This window comes from Ursus maritimus, unplaced genomic scaffold (genome assembly GCF_017311325.1).
Source record: "Ursus maritimus isolate PB19 unplaced genomic scaffold, ASM1731132v1 scaffold_5, whole genome shotgun sequence".
Classification (NCBI taxonomy): domain Eukaryota; kingdom Metazoa; phylum Chordata; class Mammalia; order Carnivora; family Ursidae; genus Ursus; species Ursus maritimus.
The window spans coordinates 74,163,035-74,180,501 of record NW_024426663.1 but is presented as its reverse complement, the minus strand read 5'-3'; the positions used below and the strand labels follow the sequence as shown (position 1 = coordinate 74,180,501).

Here is a 17,467-nt window from a genome sequence, read left to right as displayed (position 1 = left end):
CTTTTAAGATTTGCAGACTTTTATTATTTTTTTAAAGATTTATTTGTTTGAGAGAGAGCATGTGCATGGGAGCCAGGGGGAGGAGCAGAGGGAGGGAATATCAAGCAGACTCCCTGACAATGCACGGAGCCTGATTCAGGGCTCGATCTCACGACCCTGAGATAATAACCTGAGCTGAAATCAAGAGTTGATGCTTAACTAACTGAGCCACCCAGGTGCCCCTGCAGACTTTTAAAAAATGGCAACTTCTCTTTTAAGTATTAATTTTGCTCTTAACTTTAAAGCAATAGTGTCCTAACTATATATATTACACATCCTTGCATGATTTGAACTTTTGTAGAAACGAAACACAAATACAATATAAATCATAAAGCAGTGAAATAATGACCATAATCAATGAGAATCTCCTGAGCAAATACTGGTTACCTATTACTTTTCTTGGTGTCCCCCCCCCTTTTTTTTGAGAGAGAGGGTGTGTGTGCAAGCAGTTGGGAGGGGCAGAAGGAGAGGGAGAGAATCTTAAGCAGACTTCCCACTGAGCACGGAGCCTGACACGGGGCTCAATCTCAGAACCCTGAGATCATGACCTGAGCCGAAATCAAGAGTCCGGTGCTTAACTGACTGAGCCAGCTAGGTACCCATCTTGGTGCTTTTTGAATGCAAGAGAAGTAGGTGGCTGGGGCCCTTTTCAAGTAGCTGAGTTGGGGTGGTAGCTTCAGTACGTAGAAACAAAAGCCACAAATCACCAAGCAAGACATAATGGACTGGCTAAGTAAAAGTCTTAAGAGAGAGAAGAATAAGAAGTGGTAATCGGAGTAGCCTAAATATATAAAGAACACCTACAAATAAATAAGAACAATACAGAAGAAAAAACAAGAAAGGATACTTGAATGGATGCTTTATAGACAAGGGAACACATGTGGCCAATGAACTTATACAGAGATATTTAACCTCATTAATAATCTAAGAAATGAATGTCCAAGGCCAGGGTGAGGCACCACTTTATACCTATCCACTTGTTAAAAAGTAGGCATCTAACAAATGCCAAATGTTAGAAAATGGCCTTGTTGAAGGGAGTATCGATCATCACAACAACTTTGAAATATATTTATTATCTTGCAATGTTGATCATTAGAATACCTTAAAACCCAATAATTCTGCTTCTAAATATATCTCCAAGAGGAATTTGAGCACATATGCAGCAAAAGATGTGTGCAAGAACATTCATAGCTATGCTTTTTATAGTATAGCCCCAGATCAAAAGCAACCAAAATAGTCATTGTTAGGAGAATGGATAGATAAATTATGGCTCATTCATACAGCAAAAAACTCTATAGCAATGAAAATGAAACACTTTTTTCTAAAGTTTAAAAACTAAAACCCCTAAACTTGAGGATAGTGATTTAGCTGCTGGAAAAGACACTGAAGTATGAGTTGAGAAGGAACACAGAGAGAGATGTAAATCAGCTGTCCTCAAACTTCAGCATGCATTGGAATCATCCAGAAGACTTGTTAAAACACAGATGTTGACCCGAGAATTTTTGTTTCGGTAGGTCTGTGGTTGGTCCCAGAATTTCCATCTCTAATAAGTTCCCAGATGGTGTTAATGCTGCTGGTCTGGGAATCACAGTATGAGTTATTAGCAATATTCTCAATTAGGGGTTGGCAAGCTGTCAAATCTGGCCCACTGCCCTTTTCTGAATGGCCCACGAACTCAGAGTGGTTTTTACATTTTTAAATGGTTGAAAAAAAGAATCAAAAGAAGAATATGTTGTGACACATGGCAATTGCATGAAATCCAAATCTCAAGGTCCATAAATAAAGTTTTATTGGAACACAGCATGCTCATTTGCCTACATAGTGTCTATGGATGCTTTTTCTCTGTGATGCCAGAGTTAAAGACGTGACAGAAAACATACAGCCCACAAAGCTGAAAATATTTCCGACCTGGCTCTTTAAAGAGAGGGCTTGCCAACCCTTGTTCTAAAGGGAGAGGGGCTGATTCATGGGTATTTATACCATTATTTTATTTTTAAGATTTGATTTGTTTATTTGAGAGAGAGAGAGATAGCATGAGAGAGCATGAGCAGGGAGGAGAGGGAGAAGCAGGCTCCCTGCTGAGCAGGGGTGACATGGGGCTCAATCCCAGGACCCCAGGATCATGACCTGAGCCGAAGGGAGATGCTTAACCAACTGAGCCATCCAGGTGCCCCTATGGCATTATTTTAAAATATGAGGTAATCATTAAAATAAAAACAGGGTCCTGTGTGAGCCAGGGATGATAGTTGATTAAGAAACAAGAATGTGCTTACTCCCAATTCTGTGCATCTGAAGGTAAAAAAAAAAAAAACCAAAAAACCAAAAAAAAAAAAAAACCAACACTTTTTTTTTTTAATCATTATCAGGAGTTAGTAAGGAATGGCTTCTTAGAGTTGGTTAAGATTGGACTGCAAGGATGGGTCATTCATAGTTTGAACAGAGGGTTGCCTGGGGCACCAAAGGGCTCTAGCAGGGAATGGCTCAGCAGGAGTAGAGAGCGAAGGGATTGGCTTGAGTGGAGCGGAGCAATCTTTGCTAGGGAAGTGGGTAGGTCAGTGGGGGATGGGTGCAGGTGGAGGAAAAGGGAGGTAGAAGAGTGCCAACCTAGGCTGAGCAATTAAGTACGCACAAAGATAATAGAGCATTAACTAGCAGAGGCTATGTGATGACCTGGATACATTTTACTGCACACACCAACTTCGATAAGTCAACATAATCTATCGAACACAGCATAGCACAGAACATTCCCTAGGCAAACACAGCGTGCATTATAAAAATGGCATTTCTTCTATTAGCAAAAGAAGGTAAAAATGTTTTCTTGTTCTTCTAGGTTTATTTTGGGTGGGCGAGGGGCAGAGGGAGAGGGGCACAGGGAGAGAATCTTAACCAGGTGCCATAGCCAGCTTGGAGCCCATCACTGGGATAGATCTCACGACCCTGAGATCACAACGCAAGCCAAAATCAAGAATCGGATGTTTAACTGACTGAGCCACCCAGGTGCCCCTGTTCTTCTAGTTTTAAAACTAGTAAATGATCATACCATAGAAAATTTGGAAAAAATCGGGAAAAGCACAAAAAGAATAAAAATTTCCCATAATGCTACCACTCAGAGATAACCAAGCTAACATTTTGGTGTCTGTTTTCCTGCTGTCTGTAGCAGTCTCAATCTCTGTATTTGATTCTTTGTTTCTAACAAAAATGGAACCACAGTGTTGAGACTGTTCTTTGGCCTCTTGTTCTGTTTTCTTTTAAAGGTAACTGTATGTGGCAACATGATTCCTTTTGTATTGTCATTTTTATTTATTTTTTACTTTTTTAAAAGATGTATTCATTTATCCCAGAGAGAGTCTGTGTGAGTGGGGGGAGGGGCAGAGGGAGAGAGAATCTCGAGCAGACTCCATGCTGAGCTCCGAGCCTGACACGGGGCTCAATCGCAGGATCTCAAGATCCTGACCTGAGCCAAAACCAAGAGTCCAGACACTCAACCGACTGGGCCACCCAGGCGCCCCTGTATTGTCATTTTTAAAACATAGAATGCCGGGGCGCCTGGGTGGCTCAGTCGTTAAGTGTCTGCCTTTAGCTCAGGTCATGATCCTAGAGTTCTGGGATCGAGCCCCGCATCAGGCTACTCCGCTGGGAGCCTGCTTCTTCCTCTCCCACTCCCCCTGCTTGTGTTCCCTCTCTCGCTGGCTGTCTCTCTCTCTGTCAAATAAATAAATAAAATCTTAAAACAAACAAACAAGCAAACATAGAATGCCTGCGTATCAATTTGGCAAAATAATTTATTTTAATCGTCTGGCTGATCATTTGGACTAACTGCATGCCCTCCCCCATTTTTTGGCCACTTTAAGAACATTAAAGAAAACATAGGGTATGTTTACCAATACCCATGCTATTTGCCTTAGTATAAATCCCAAAAGGTGAATGAGTTAGTCAAAGGGTAGGAACATTTTAAAAAATTAGGAAGCATTTTGCTGGATCAATCCAGAAAGACTGTAGTAGTCACACCCTTACCAACAGGCTGTATGCCAATATTTCTGTACCTCATTATTAATACTAATATTAGCAGTACTAATTATTAATCCTCTTACACATTTGAAAGATTAAGTTATATCACTGTTTTAATTTGTGTTTCTTTCTTTCTTTTTTTTTTTTTTTAAAGATTTTATTTATTTAGTTGACAGAGATAGAGACAGCCAGCGAGAGAGGGAACACAAGCAGGGGGAGTGGGAGAGGAAGAAGCAGGCTCATAGCGGAGGAGCCTGATGTGGGGCTCGATCCCATAACGCCAGGATCACGCCCTGAGCCGAAGGCAGACGCTTAACCGCTGTGCCACCCAGGCGCCCCTAATTTGTGTTTCTGATAATGAAGTTGAACATTTTTTTATTTCTTTAGTGAATTGTTCACTTTTTGGTTTTTTTATTTTGATCCATTAGAGTTTTTTTTGAGTTTTTTTGTTTGTTTTTTTAAGATAATGAAAAAAGTTATCTAGTTGCTTGTGATATATGCTGCAGATATTTTTCCCAAATTTCTCCCAAATTTGTTTATGGTCTTTTTTTGTTTATTTGTTTATGTCTTTTGGTTGAACTAAAATATTTCATTTTAACTAGACTACTTCTGAGATGCCTGGGTGGCTCAGTCGGTTAAGTGTCTGCCTTTGGCTCAGGTCATGATCCCAGGGTCCTGGGATCAAGTCCTGCATCGGCTCCCTGCTCAGCGGGGAGTCTGCTTCCCTCTCTGCCCCTCCCCCTGCTCATGCTCTCTCTCACTATCGCTCTCTCTCAAATAAATAAAATCTTTTAAAAAATTAACTAGGCTATTTTTTTAGAGCACTTGCAGGCTTAAGGAAAATTACATAGCAAGTATAGGGAATTCCCATTTACCACCTCTCCGTTCCCCTTCCCCCCACACAGTTTTTGCTACTGTAAATATCTTGCATTAGAGTGTTAACATTTGTTACAATTGATGAATGAATATTGACACAATATTGTTAAATAAAGCCCGTAGTGTATGTTAGGTTTCACTCTTGGTGCTATACATTCCAAGAGTTTTGACAAATGTATAATGACGTGTGTCCAAAATTATAATCATACAGAGTAGTTACACTGTCATAAAAATCCTCTGTGCTCATTGCCCCAGAGTCCTGGTAACCACCAATCTTTCTACTGTTTTTCTGGTTGTACCTTCTTGATCATGTTACATAGCTGGAATCTTACCACGTGTGGCTTGTCCCCACCAGCTTCTCTTCACTTAGCAACCTGCATTTAAAGTTCCTTCTTGTCCTCTCATAGTTAGATAGCTCATTTCTTTTTATTGCTGAATTACACTGTATCGTGTGGATACACTGCAGTTTGTGTATCCATTCACCTGTTGAAAGATATCTTTGTTGCTTCCGATTTTTTGTTTTGCAATTACAAATAAAGCTGCTATTGGGCACCTGGGTGGCTCAGACAGTAAAGCATCTGCCTTTGGCTCAGGTCAAGATCCCAGGGTCCTGCCCAGAGTGGAGTGGAGTCGGGCTCCCAGCTCAGGGGCCAGTCTGCTGCCCCCCTCTCTCTCTGCCCCCCTCCACTCGTGCACGTGCTCTTGCGTTCTCTCCCTCTCGCTCTCAAATAAATAAATATAATCTTTAAAAAAAATAAAGCTGCTATAAATATTCTTGTGCCAGTTTTTGTGTGGACTTAAGTGTTCAACTCATTTGGGCAAATAACCTCAATTGCTCAGTTGCTGGACTCCATGGCTAGACTTTAGTTTTATAAGAAACTGCCAAACTGTCTCCCTTCCAGTGTGGCGATAGCATCTTGCCTTCCTGCCAGCAATAAATGAGGTTTCCTGCCTCTCCATATCTTCTCCAGCATTCGGTAGTGTGTTTTGGATTTAAACCCTCCTAATGGGTGTATAGGGGTATCTCATTGATGTAATTTGCAATTTTCCAATGACATAGGATGTAGAGCGTCTTTTCATATGCGTATTTGCCTGTCTTATGCAATGAGATGTCTCTTTAGATTGATTTTTTGCCAGTTTTGTAAAGTTTATCTTTGTGGTGAAGTTTTAAGATTTCTCTGTACAGGTCCTTTATCAAAAGTATTTGATTTTCAAACCATCAAAACCACTTATTTTCTGGCTTCTGTCTTTGGTATTCGCCTTCTCTCCCCTCACATTAGAAATATTCACTTGTATTTTCTTTTAGTAATTTTATGATTTCATTTTGAGATCGTTGTATCTAGAAATCTCAAACTTTTTGGAAGAGATGATTTCATTTTTCCCTCCATTTAAATCCACTTAGATATAATTGCCTTGCCTACTTTTGACAACAGTGCAATGGAAAATTGGGGACTATTGATATTCGATGAGTCATTATTGTTGATGCAACCAAATGATCGAGTAACAGACAAAAAGGCTGTGATCTCCTTCATTCTCTCCCACGAGATTGGACATCAGGCATGTGGTAAAATGTTCTTTCTTATTTCACATGAAGATATTCTCCAGCTGCTCTACCAAGGATAGCAGAAAACAAAACCTCTATGGTACCCCAAATGTTTAAAAACTTATTCAAGAAGTGGGGCAGTGAAGGAAAGATCTCTGTAATCAGATCTTGCATGAATTGGAACTACTGGTGATAGATCATAGCAATGAGACCTTCCAGGCCATTCGGAGGTCAAGTATTTACATCCAAAAGTAAACTTCACAGAGCCCTCTTCAGGGGAAGTAGGCCAACCAGAACTATGATTATTTATTTTCATTCCATCTTAAAACAAGGGATATTCAAAAGAGTCACTAAAAGATATCCACATTTCACAGTCGATTGTTAGGAACTTGGTTTTTGCTTTGTTTGAAGAGGGGTTCAAGGGATATAGGCAATTGGTTTAGCGCGTCAGTGAGATGAGCAATAATTAATCCTCAAGCCGCATACCCAAAAGCAGTGTAAGCAAGGATTTATTTCATCAGATCTGCGCTTTCACGATGTGATTTTAGGAGCTTAGTTATGTGTTTGATGGAGGTTCTTGCATCTGCTTTTTGACCTTGACTCCATTAATACACATTTGTCCAGAAAGAAATGATCTAAACTATGAAATTATTATCTTCTTGATATGTAGATCCGCAAGAAGTTTGGGGAAAGAATGATTTACTAGGAGAGAATAACACCTTGTTGCGTAGTCACCACGAATCTTGACAAGTTCCGATTAGTCACCCGAAGCGCCATTTTTGGGGCTTGCTCAAGCAGCACATTGTTCTGGAAGACGGGCTGCTGGCGATTAATGCATGGCAGCTGTTGCAAGAATTTGATTAAATACTAGGGTACAGATTCGTTGGTGTTAGAAATTATTGTGTTTTTCTTTCCTGATTCCATTCATCGTCCATTTGACACTTTGTTTCTGTTAAGCTCAAACAGAAAATAATTATAGCAGAACACATGAGTGACTTGGACATGGCTCAGATCAAAACATGTTCTTAACACAACACAACTGCTTGCTGAAAAATTCTGATGTAGTCACTTTAGAGTCTAAGATGCTGTAATTAGTAGGTGTTGAGTGAACATTCCGGACTTCCGCTTTATTTAAATTAACGTAACTCTTGGGGAAGTGGATGGTTTCAGCCACGCTACTCTAGCTTACCTTTATCTTTGAACATGACAGTTTAAAAAAAAAATTGCTTTCAGTCATTGGATGTGAAATACTTATTTCAAAGAAATGCATGACTGATATCTCTTCATGTTAAAGCCACAACATAGTTTTTGGAGTTCTATTTTCCAGTTCTGTTATTGAGGGAAATACAGTTTCATTATGTCTTTGACCTTATATGTATTTAACATGCAATTACAATAAATATTCCTCAAATTAAATTTAAGAAAGCTCTTTTTTCTCCCATCTTCAAAAGTGGTTTGGAAATTTGGTTACCATGAACTGGTGGAACGACATCTGGCTCAAAGAGGGTTTTGCATCTTATTTTGAATTTGGAGTCATTAACAACTTCAATCCTAAATTCCCAAGAGTAAGTATGTCTGTTAAGTTTATTTATAATTGTTTCTGCTAATTATGGAAAAATGTATTTTGTTGTTTCAATGTGTAAAATACGGAAAAACAGAAGGAATATTAAATCACCTGTAATACGAGAGATGATCAGTGTTATCTTTTTTATGTGTTTTCTTTTTCCAGGCTTTAACTCATTGTAAATAATCGTAAAAGTGGGAATTACTTTTTTACACAGAAACGTGTAATGCCTTCTGTCCTTCATATTATATCAAGAGCATTTCTGCAAATCATTAAATCATTTTTGAAAACAAGATTTTTAAGGGTTGCCTAATATTTTATTATATCACCTTATAAGGTATATGCCTATTATCTTTCCCTACTGTTAGATTTAAGGTCATTTTCACCTATTCCTAACTGGACTCAATTTTACAGCCACTGTAATCAGTAGCCTATGACTTTAATGATAAGTTATATGCTATATATTATAAAATATTGTAGAGATCAGCTGTGTAACTGATATCATATATATTATAGCCGATACCATTTTGCTGTTTTGAATAAATAGAAATATGAAAATACAAATTCATGAATATGCAAATCTGATTGTTTCAACTGTACGTTCCATTTCTGGTCATTTATGTAGATTAATTAGATAGTGCTTTCAGGATGGCATGATAAAACGGAATTGCTTTTATTGGACTCAGATATTTAAATGCTTAGATGTAATATCATCCCTTGACACGTACCTCACTTCTTGACAGCAAGCCCGAGGTCCTTGCTTTCGCTCTGTCCCTGCTTCTCTCCACCTTTCTGATACTCAAGGCTGCTCGTCCTGCTGCTCCTGGCTGGCCAGTCCCTTCTCCCACCTCCCCGTATTTCCAAGCTTGGTTCTTGGCCTCTTTTCTCCTTTCCCCGTCCTCACTCAGTGTATTGATATTTGAAAGACTGATTGAGCTCCATTGGCCAGATCTTTATTACAGGCGAAATGTAATACCACCCACTTTGAAGGAGATTCTAAGATGATGTGTTTCCTATTACATTGGCAATAAAATTTCCCCTTTTTAGGAAAGGAGGGAGATGGTAGATAGATGATATTTGGTTTTTGTTGACTATTTGGTGGAATTATACGGTTGGCACACCTAACTTGGTTCCTCAGAAACGTTCTCAAAAAAATCCTCTTTTTTTAATGTGTTGGTGAAATCGCAGTTTGTGGGAAACACTGATGTGGCAGCCTCTTCATACCCCGGTTCCATGCCACCCACCCTACGCTTTGCAGAGTCGCCCATAGTCCAGCTACTCTGCCTCCCCTGGGTTGTACATCGTTACATAGATAAGGAGACTGAAGTCCTGGATGGTTAGGTGACTCGCCGAAGTCATCTGTGTGATGGGGACAGAACTGTGATAATAACCCAGTTGTCCGGGCCTAGTCTGATGACGAAGGTAATGACCTTAATAACAACAATAATACTGTGTCTCCTATTCTCTGAGCACTTAGGACGTAGGTCCCAGGTAGTGTGAGTTTTGTACATACATCATCTTACTTACTTCTCAAAACAATCATCTGAGTGTAGTTGTCACTCTATTTTCTAGTTGAGGAAACAGGCGTAGGAGCATTAAGTAAGTTGTTTAAGGTCTCATGGCTACTGTAGGTCAGAGATGAGATTCAATTCCAGGTGTCTCTGACTGACTCCATGGTTATGCTTTCGCCCAACTGTGCTTTGCGGAGAAAATATATAAAAGCGTTCTTGTCCCCTGAGAGCTAATGGGTGGTGTGTTGAGTTCATTTTATGACTCTTTTCATTTATATAAACTTTATATATGTAGAGTAAACCTTAGTTGTCTTCAAAAGTCCTTTCCATATACTCTGTAGCTACAAAATTGTTTATATCTCTCTTTTATGAGACAGAACCTATGCATGGTTCATGTCATCTAAAACTGTGAAAGCATTTGGTTGTATCCCAAATTAACTCTGCTTGGATTCAATAAGAAAAGCAGTTCCATTCCCATGAAACAATTAGATTCACCCTTTATTTTCTTAATTGACTGGAATATATCATTAATATCAGTTACCTCTTAATGCAACTGAAATTGGCTAAGATATTATCATAATCTGGGAAAATTTGATGAAGACATATTACTAGTGTTTTTGAAGCAAAGATGATAAGATTCACCTCTTTTTGTACCATTTAGTTATTTCTTTTAATCACTGGTTTCTTAATTGCTCTTTTCTTTTTTTTTTTTAAGATTTTATTTATTTGAGAGAGAATGAGAGCTAGAGAGAGAGAGCACACACGGAGGGAGAGGGAGAGAGAGAAGCAGACTCTTGGCTGAGCAGGGAGGCCAACTCAGGGCTCGACCCCAAGACCCTGGGATCATGACCTGAGCCGAAAGCAGATGCTTAACCAAATGAGTCACCCAGATGCCCCCTTAATTACTCTTTTCTTTTCTTTTTCTTTTCTTTTTCTTTTTCTTTTTTCTTTCTTTCTTTCTTTCTTTCTTTCTTTCTTTCTTTCTTTCTTTCTTATCTTTGACAGAGAGAGAGAGAGCAGGGGGAGCAGCAGAGGGAGAGGGAGAAGCAGGCTCTCTACTGAGCTGGGAGCCCAATGCGGACTTGATCACTCTTTTCTGAGTCTACATTTCTCAGTGTCCGTGGAGCTGAGTGAATATAACCCTTGGCAAAAGAGCATCAGATCCTGGCACTTGAAACAATTGGCATGAGCTTTGTTTTTTAAAAGCTGAAAGCCTTAGTTCAATGAACTTTGAGAGATCAAGAACTTTGGCTTCCTTTTAACCTGGTCATTACATTGACATTGGGGAAGAGAACCACAAAGCCATATGTAGCAATAGATTTCCAGCTTTTCTTTCTTGGTCTGATTTCAGCTGAAAGTCATTAAAACGTGTTATGAATGGGTCATGGTCACAGATTCTGAAAACGTCGGGGACCAGTGGTTTGACTCAGCTCTGATGCTGCTCCCCCCGCCCCCGACTTTTCTGGCTCTCTTCCTCTGCCTGGGCTAAGGAAGCAGCAGACTTGGTGCAGGGAAAGGCACATGGGAGCCCTGCAACCAGTCAGATCTTACTCTGGTTTTAGAATCATTGTAAGTGGGGCGCCTGGGTGGCTCAGTCAGTTAAGCATCTGCCTTTGGCTCAGGTCGTGATCCTGGGGTCCTGGGATCAAGTCACATATCGAGCTCCCTGCTCAGCAGGGAGTCTGCTTCTCCTTCTCCCTGTCTGCCTACTTGCGCTCTCTCTCTCTCTCTCAAATAAATAATAAAATCTTAAAAAAAATCATTATGGGTTGAACACCTCTGAGTTTTAGTTTCTCATTTATAAAGTAAGTTTCATGCAGTCATTCAACGCATTATTATCTACTTTGTGACTACTATTTACCAAGCGCTCATCTGTTTATAGAGTATTGTATACATTATCTGATTCAATACTCAGCTCTAAAGAAATGATGATGATGATGATGATGGTAAGTTATTGCAAGTGACTAACCCTTCTTGAACAGGTCCTATTTGCCAGGCACTGTGTTAAGACCTTTATGTAAAATAATTTAGTCCTAAAAATAATCCAAGGAGGACAACGTTGTTTCCTCCATTTCTAGATGGAGAAACCAAGTTTCAGAGAGCTAAAGTTGGTTGCCTTTTATGAGTAACACAAGTCCTAAGAGGGTAAGGTAGGATTCACACCCAGGCAGCTCAACTCTAAAGCCTGTGCTTTTAACCACAGTGATAGTCCGTGTAAATTCATTATAATAAGTAATAATATTTCTTAGGCTAATAATAGAGCTAAAAGGAGTAGGTTTTTTTAATCTAAAATCTTGCAGCTTGCAAGAAGAAAGTAATGGTGGGTATATAGACTCACTTTCTCCATCCAATCACTATATGCAGTGGCCAAATATGATTTTTTAAAAGGCTAACGTCACTTTTTGTGTAAGTGTCTCCCTCCAGCAGAACTGGGACAAGAGTCACCTTATGGGAGGCCCAGAGGAGAGAGACCTTGGAGATGGTGAGGAAGAAGTGTTTGCCCCATTCACCACAGTTAACCTGTGTGATTATAGTGAGACCAAGAAGATGATAGAAGATCTTATACCAGGCAGACAGAAGAGAGACAGTCCATTCTGAGGGGGAGGGAGAGAAATCACAGAACATGGAAAAGGCTATGCATAAAGGTGTTCGTTAAAATATTGTTTAAAATAGTAAAAGGCTGGAAGTAATTTAAATGCCTAGCTAATAGGGAGATGATGAAGTCAGTTACAGTTCATTGACTCAGGGGGCCATTCTGTAACCATGCATTTATTTATTTTAGTGTTTTGCTTTTGCAGAAGTGTTGTCTGCTCTACTTTGAGAAGAAGGAAGTCCTATGTGATTTGACCACACTGTAATCATCACTATTAAGTTTTGGCTTATTTCCTTCCAGTCTATGTATGTTTCATTTGTAATGCAGCAGCCAATTTTAGGGATAGTTATGAAGGTGAGGTAACAGAATTTTTAAATGAATGTCATAATAAGTAAGTAAGCAGGATAAAAGTTTTTACATGTATGTGAATAAATAAATACATAGGGAAAAAGATTGGGAAAGAACAGTACTAACATTCTAATGGTGACTATCTTGGAGTGTAGGATTACGGGTGCTTTTTATTTCCTCTGTTTTCCTCATAGTACTTAAAGAACACATGGGTCAACTGTGAGACACTCTCAAGAACGCTTGAGGGTTAAACTAATAAAACCAATACTTAATGAATAAGATCACACTTACACAAATGTCTTCTCTAACTTCTAGCTACTCAAAGCAGGATTATCACGCTAGCAACATCAGCACCATCAGGTAATTGATTAGAAATACAGACCCCGGCAGAGACGAACTGCATTCACGTATGAATCAATCAAATCCCCAGGGGATCCTTATTCGCATTATAGTTTGAGGTGTATAGCTCTAAATGATAGGCTGTCTCCTTTCTGGAAGAGCTGAGTTTGACAGTAGTCTCATCAATGGTGTTAATAAGTTGAAAAATAATACGTTCACAGGAGAGGGTTGGTTGGAACGCTGGCCAATGGAAGTGGGCAGAATTTGAAGGAGTCAACTCGGGGATCCCAGAGATAGCCACTAGGAGTTGAGGCTGCTTGTGGATTATGAGGAGGCTGGCCCAGCTCTGCAGGGTGGGAGCCAGCTGTCTCTGCTGCTTCTTTGCCACTCTCCTTTCTTTGGTTCTGCCATGCCCCACCCCTCTTTGTATGTTGGTCTTCCTTCTATCTTTCCTTCAAAAAAGAAATGGCTCTTGTCCTATGTCTGAGAGAGGTCTAGTTTTTTGGAGGGTTCTGTACTTACTCGAATATAATAAATTGCCTTCTCATAAATGCATGATCTAGAAACTGTAGTATCCAGCCTGTGGATTTATTTCCAATTACAAATTATGACATCATCCTCGAATTTGTAAATCTGGCACATTTTAGTCTGTAATTGTTCATTGAAGAGAGACTGACCCATTTTAAGGGTTTACTAATAAAATCACCAATACAGTTCTAGAGGATTGAAACCACCTAGAGATGCTACTCCCGGAGGGTCCTGTCTGCGTGATCAGGCACTTCCTTTGGGGAAATGTAGCTAGCTCTCTTGGAAAACGTGTTGACTTCTGTAATAGGTTTTGGTGTTTGTTTGTTTTTTTTAATGGAAATAAAAAGGGTATTGAATGGGGAGGAAAGTATCTTAGAGTTTTGTTATTCAAGGAATCCTGACTTATTTGGCATGTGGCAGCTCACAGAGCACATCTGGATGATTTTCTCCCCTCTTCAGTGTCAGTGTTTGAAAGTATTTTTGAAAGTATTCTGAAAGTATTTGCATTTTTTGCTTCCGTGTCACTGAAGAAGTTAATGTTGCTCAATCTTTTCCTTTTAGAATGAGATCTTTTTTTCTAACATTTTACATAATGTCCTCAGTGAAGATCACGCCCTGGTGTCTAGAGCTGTGTCCTTGAAGGTGGAAAATTTCACAGAAACCAGTGAAATAAATGAACTCTTTGACTTATTTACTTACAACAAGGTAAAGTCGGTTCTATATTTCCTTTTGTTTTGCACTCTCGCAGTCAAGTACATAAAATGGATTCTAAGAATAATAGATTAATATGATACTATACAACCTTTGATACAAGGAATCGTAATTTTGTACAGCAGATTGAATTTCAGAAAATGCGGTTAAATCAGTTCTCATCTAGCAAGTATTACTCAAGCCCATTTTAGGTGCTCAGTACCATCCATCATTATAAAAACACTGAGACAACTTGCTGCTTTTAAGGCGAACCCTTCTGCTTGGTGGAAATTTATTCTTATCATGTAAATATCTCAGCTTAAAGTCTTTCGTGTATCCTGAATTCTTTATATGCAGAACGTGTGTTCACCTTTTACCTATTAGTTAGTGACAGTCTACTATTTTATCAGCGTATTTGGGGATAACCCAAACATTCAACTGAAGTACACAGGACAATCAGGAGAAAAGCCCAGAATATTGCTTACCGAAATGGAATGTGTCAGTATTTATATATTGAATTTGCTCAAACAATGGACCGTTTCTTGTCTTAGGGAGCATCTTTGGCCCGAATGCTTTCTAGCTTCCTGAATGAGAATTTATTTATCAGTGCACTCAAGGTGAGTTTACAAAATTGTTGTTACTTGGAAGTTGGGAAATAGAAATTGTTTTGGGCACGTTATTTATTTTAACCTTAACTTGTCCATTCCTTTTAACTTCTCTATTTTTTACAGTCATATTTGAAGACATTTTCTTACTCAAATGCTGAGCAAGATGATTTATGGAGGCATTTTCAAATGGTAATTGCCCTACTTCCTGACATGCGTGTTCAGTGAGTGAATGAATGAGTGAATGAATGAATGAATGAACTAAGGACTCATTCACATAGAGAGTTGAGTACGGTTCTGAATTTGGTTCAGAACATCATCCATGGAGGATTAGAATATAAATGAAGAGTAGAATAACCCGCCATGTAATTTCTTTTGGGAGAGTCCTACCTGAAACAATTTTGATGGCAAATATCTGCTCTTGTGATGATTTTTTAAAACAGGTCATAGATGACCAGAATAAAATTCTTTTGCCAGCGACAGTGAAAAGCATAATGGACAGTTGGACCCACCAGAGTGGTTTTCCAGTTATCACCTTAAATGTATCCACGGGTGCTGTCAAACAGGAGCCATTTTATCTTGGAAAGGTTAAAAATGAGACTCTTCTAACCCGCAAGTAGGTACATTTGCTCCTCCGTCTTCACCTTCGTTGGGGTTCAGCTCCGACCGGATGGAAGGCAGCCCGTGGGTGAGGAAGCATGACACTGGGCAGGGTACCCACTCTTCTGCAGAGGGGCTACGGGATGGCAACTTTGTGCTCTGTGCGGGATGCTCCCGGGGTGCTGGGATGAGGGGGAGCTCCTGATGTCCTGAGCGAGGCCAGAGACTTGCACTGAGGGATTCCAGGCAGTGCCCCGCCCCCGGCATTTAGCATGACACCGCAACCAAAGCTTCGGGGTTATGTACCCTCTTTGTCCTTCAGACAGAAGCAATGAATTACTCAGGATTCTGGGTGAGAGGCAATGCAATAGAACCATGCATGGCCTCATGTTAGGTAACAGAAAAGGGGATCCTCCTGCAAAGTTGTCCTTTTTTCACTAGAAATGGAACTGAATGGTCACTGTGTCTTTGAGGAATAGTTCCGCGCATGTCCGCAGGTGCATGTATGAGTGTATCAATAGCCATGCCTATAATATTAGAATTATGGCCTTAAATTCCCTTATACCTGGGTTTAAATATCAACTTCACCAAAATTCAAACCTTAGGTAAGTCTGATTTAAAATCTCTGAGTTTTAGTTGCCTTATCTGTAAAATAAATGCGATAACGTCTGTCCCAGGAGGTTGTTGTCCAAACAAAATGAAAAAATGAGTATAAAGCAGCTTAGTGTTCATCATTTCCTCTCTCCTTCCCTTCCCTTTCTTAACTTGTCAGACGATGTTCAAGTGTGTTGGATAATGTTCTGCTGTTCACATATCACTGTGGCTAAGTATCAGCGCAAATGAGGGAGTAGAGTTCAAACACTATCGCCCAAACATGGAGGTCATCCTGTTCTTTCTTTAAAACCCCAGGGGAGAGGAATAGAGCTGAATGTCCCTACTCACGCTGCTATTCCATGACTTTTTTAAAAAGTTTTTATTCTAATTCCAGTTAGTTAACCTCCAGTGTTCTGTTAGTTTCAAGTGTATGATGTAGTGATTCAACACTTGCATACATCACCGTGTGCTCATCGCGATTCCGTGACCTTTGAGAAGATGTGTGCCTTAGCAATTAGGTCAACACAGACCCTCATTCAAAGTCTTTGAGAAACTGGACTTGTGAGCATTTGAGCAAGATTGCAAGTCCTGTCCAAACTCCAAGGAGTGTGACTCTTCAGATGACTAATGTCCTCCTGTGGTCGTCTGCTTCCTCCAGGTCACGTCCACCAATGTGGGAAGAATGTCGGCATTGAGTAAATATGAATAATCTGGCTGATCCGTGCTGAACGCTTCTCAGATGGGGAGAAAGCTTGAGGCAGAAAAGCATTTTGAAATGTTTGTCAAGCTTTTTCTTCTGAAATGACTCTTTGCCTCTCTTGGCACGGATGGGTTTGGGTCTGTCTACAGCATTTGAACAACCCCTGAGTGAGGCCAAGTGGCTATAATTTAATATAAACACGTCTTGAGAGTTTCAGATACAGAAAGGAAAAGAAAGAAAGAAGGGAAAGAAAGAAAGAAAAGAGAAAAGAAAGGGATAGAGAAAGAGAGGAAGGAAGGAAGGAAGGAAGGAAGGAAGGAAGGAAGGAAGGAAGGAAGGAAGAAAAAAGAAAGAAAGAAAGAAAGATTCAGATAAAAGATTGTCTTAGTAGCTACCTTAAGTTATAAGAAAAAGTAAAGAAGAAGATGACAGACTAATAGAGAGTAAACAAATGGCCAAAGAAAAACTGGCTTATGAAAACAACAGTGGGGGCACCTGGGTGGCACAGCGGTTAAGCGTCTGCCTTCGGCTCAGGGCATGATCCCGGCATTATGGGATCGATACCCACGTCAGGCTCCTCTGCTATGAGCCTGCTTCTTCCTCTCCCACTCCCCCTGCTTGTGTTCCCTCTCTTGCTGGCTGTCTCTGTCAAATAAATAAATTAATTAATTAAAAAAAAACAACAGCAACAGTGAAGGGCGCCTGGGTGGCTCAGTTGGTTAATGATCAGGTCATGATCCCAGGGTCCTGGGATCGAGTTCCACATCGGGCTCCCTCCATAGCGGAGAGCCTGTTTCTCCCTCTGCCCCTCACCCCATCTTGTGTGCTCTCTCTCCCTCTTTCTCTCTTTCAAATAAATGAATAAAATCTAAAAAAAAAAAAAAGAAAAAAACAACAGTAATAATCCTAAGCAAACCCTTGTCTAGCCA

General features: G+C 39.9%; 1 protein-coding gene across 2 annotated transcripts in view; it reads left to right on the top strand.

The window, feature by feature from the left end:
- The window catches only part of LVRN (laeverin), a 66,918-nt gene that overhangs the window by 24,994 nt on the left and 24,457 nt on the right, over positions 1-17,467 (top strand). For both annotated transcript variants that reach the window (XM_008709525.2, XM_040622559.1), the window contains exons 5-10: positions 6,326-6,480; positions 7,918-8,031; positions 13,911-14,054; positions 14,591-14,656; positions 14,771-14,836; positions 15,088-15,260. In XM_008709525.2, the coding sequence (XP_008707747.2) occupies positions 6,326-6,480; positions 7,918-8,031; positions 13,911-14,054; positions 14,591-14,656; positions 14,771-14,836; positions 15,088-15,260 (718 nt within the window). The remainder of the gene's footprint in view (positions 1-6,325; positions 6,481-7,917; positions 8,032-13,910; positions 14,055-14,590; positions 14,657-14,770; positions 14,837-15,087; positions 15,261-17,467) is intronic.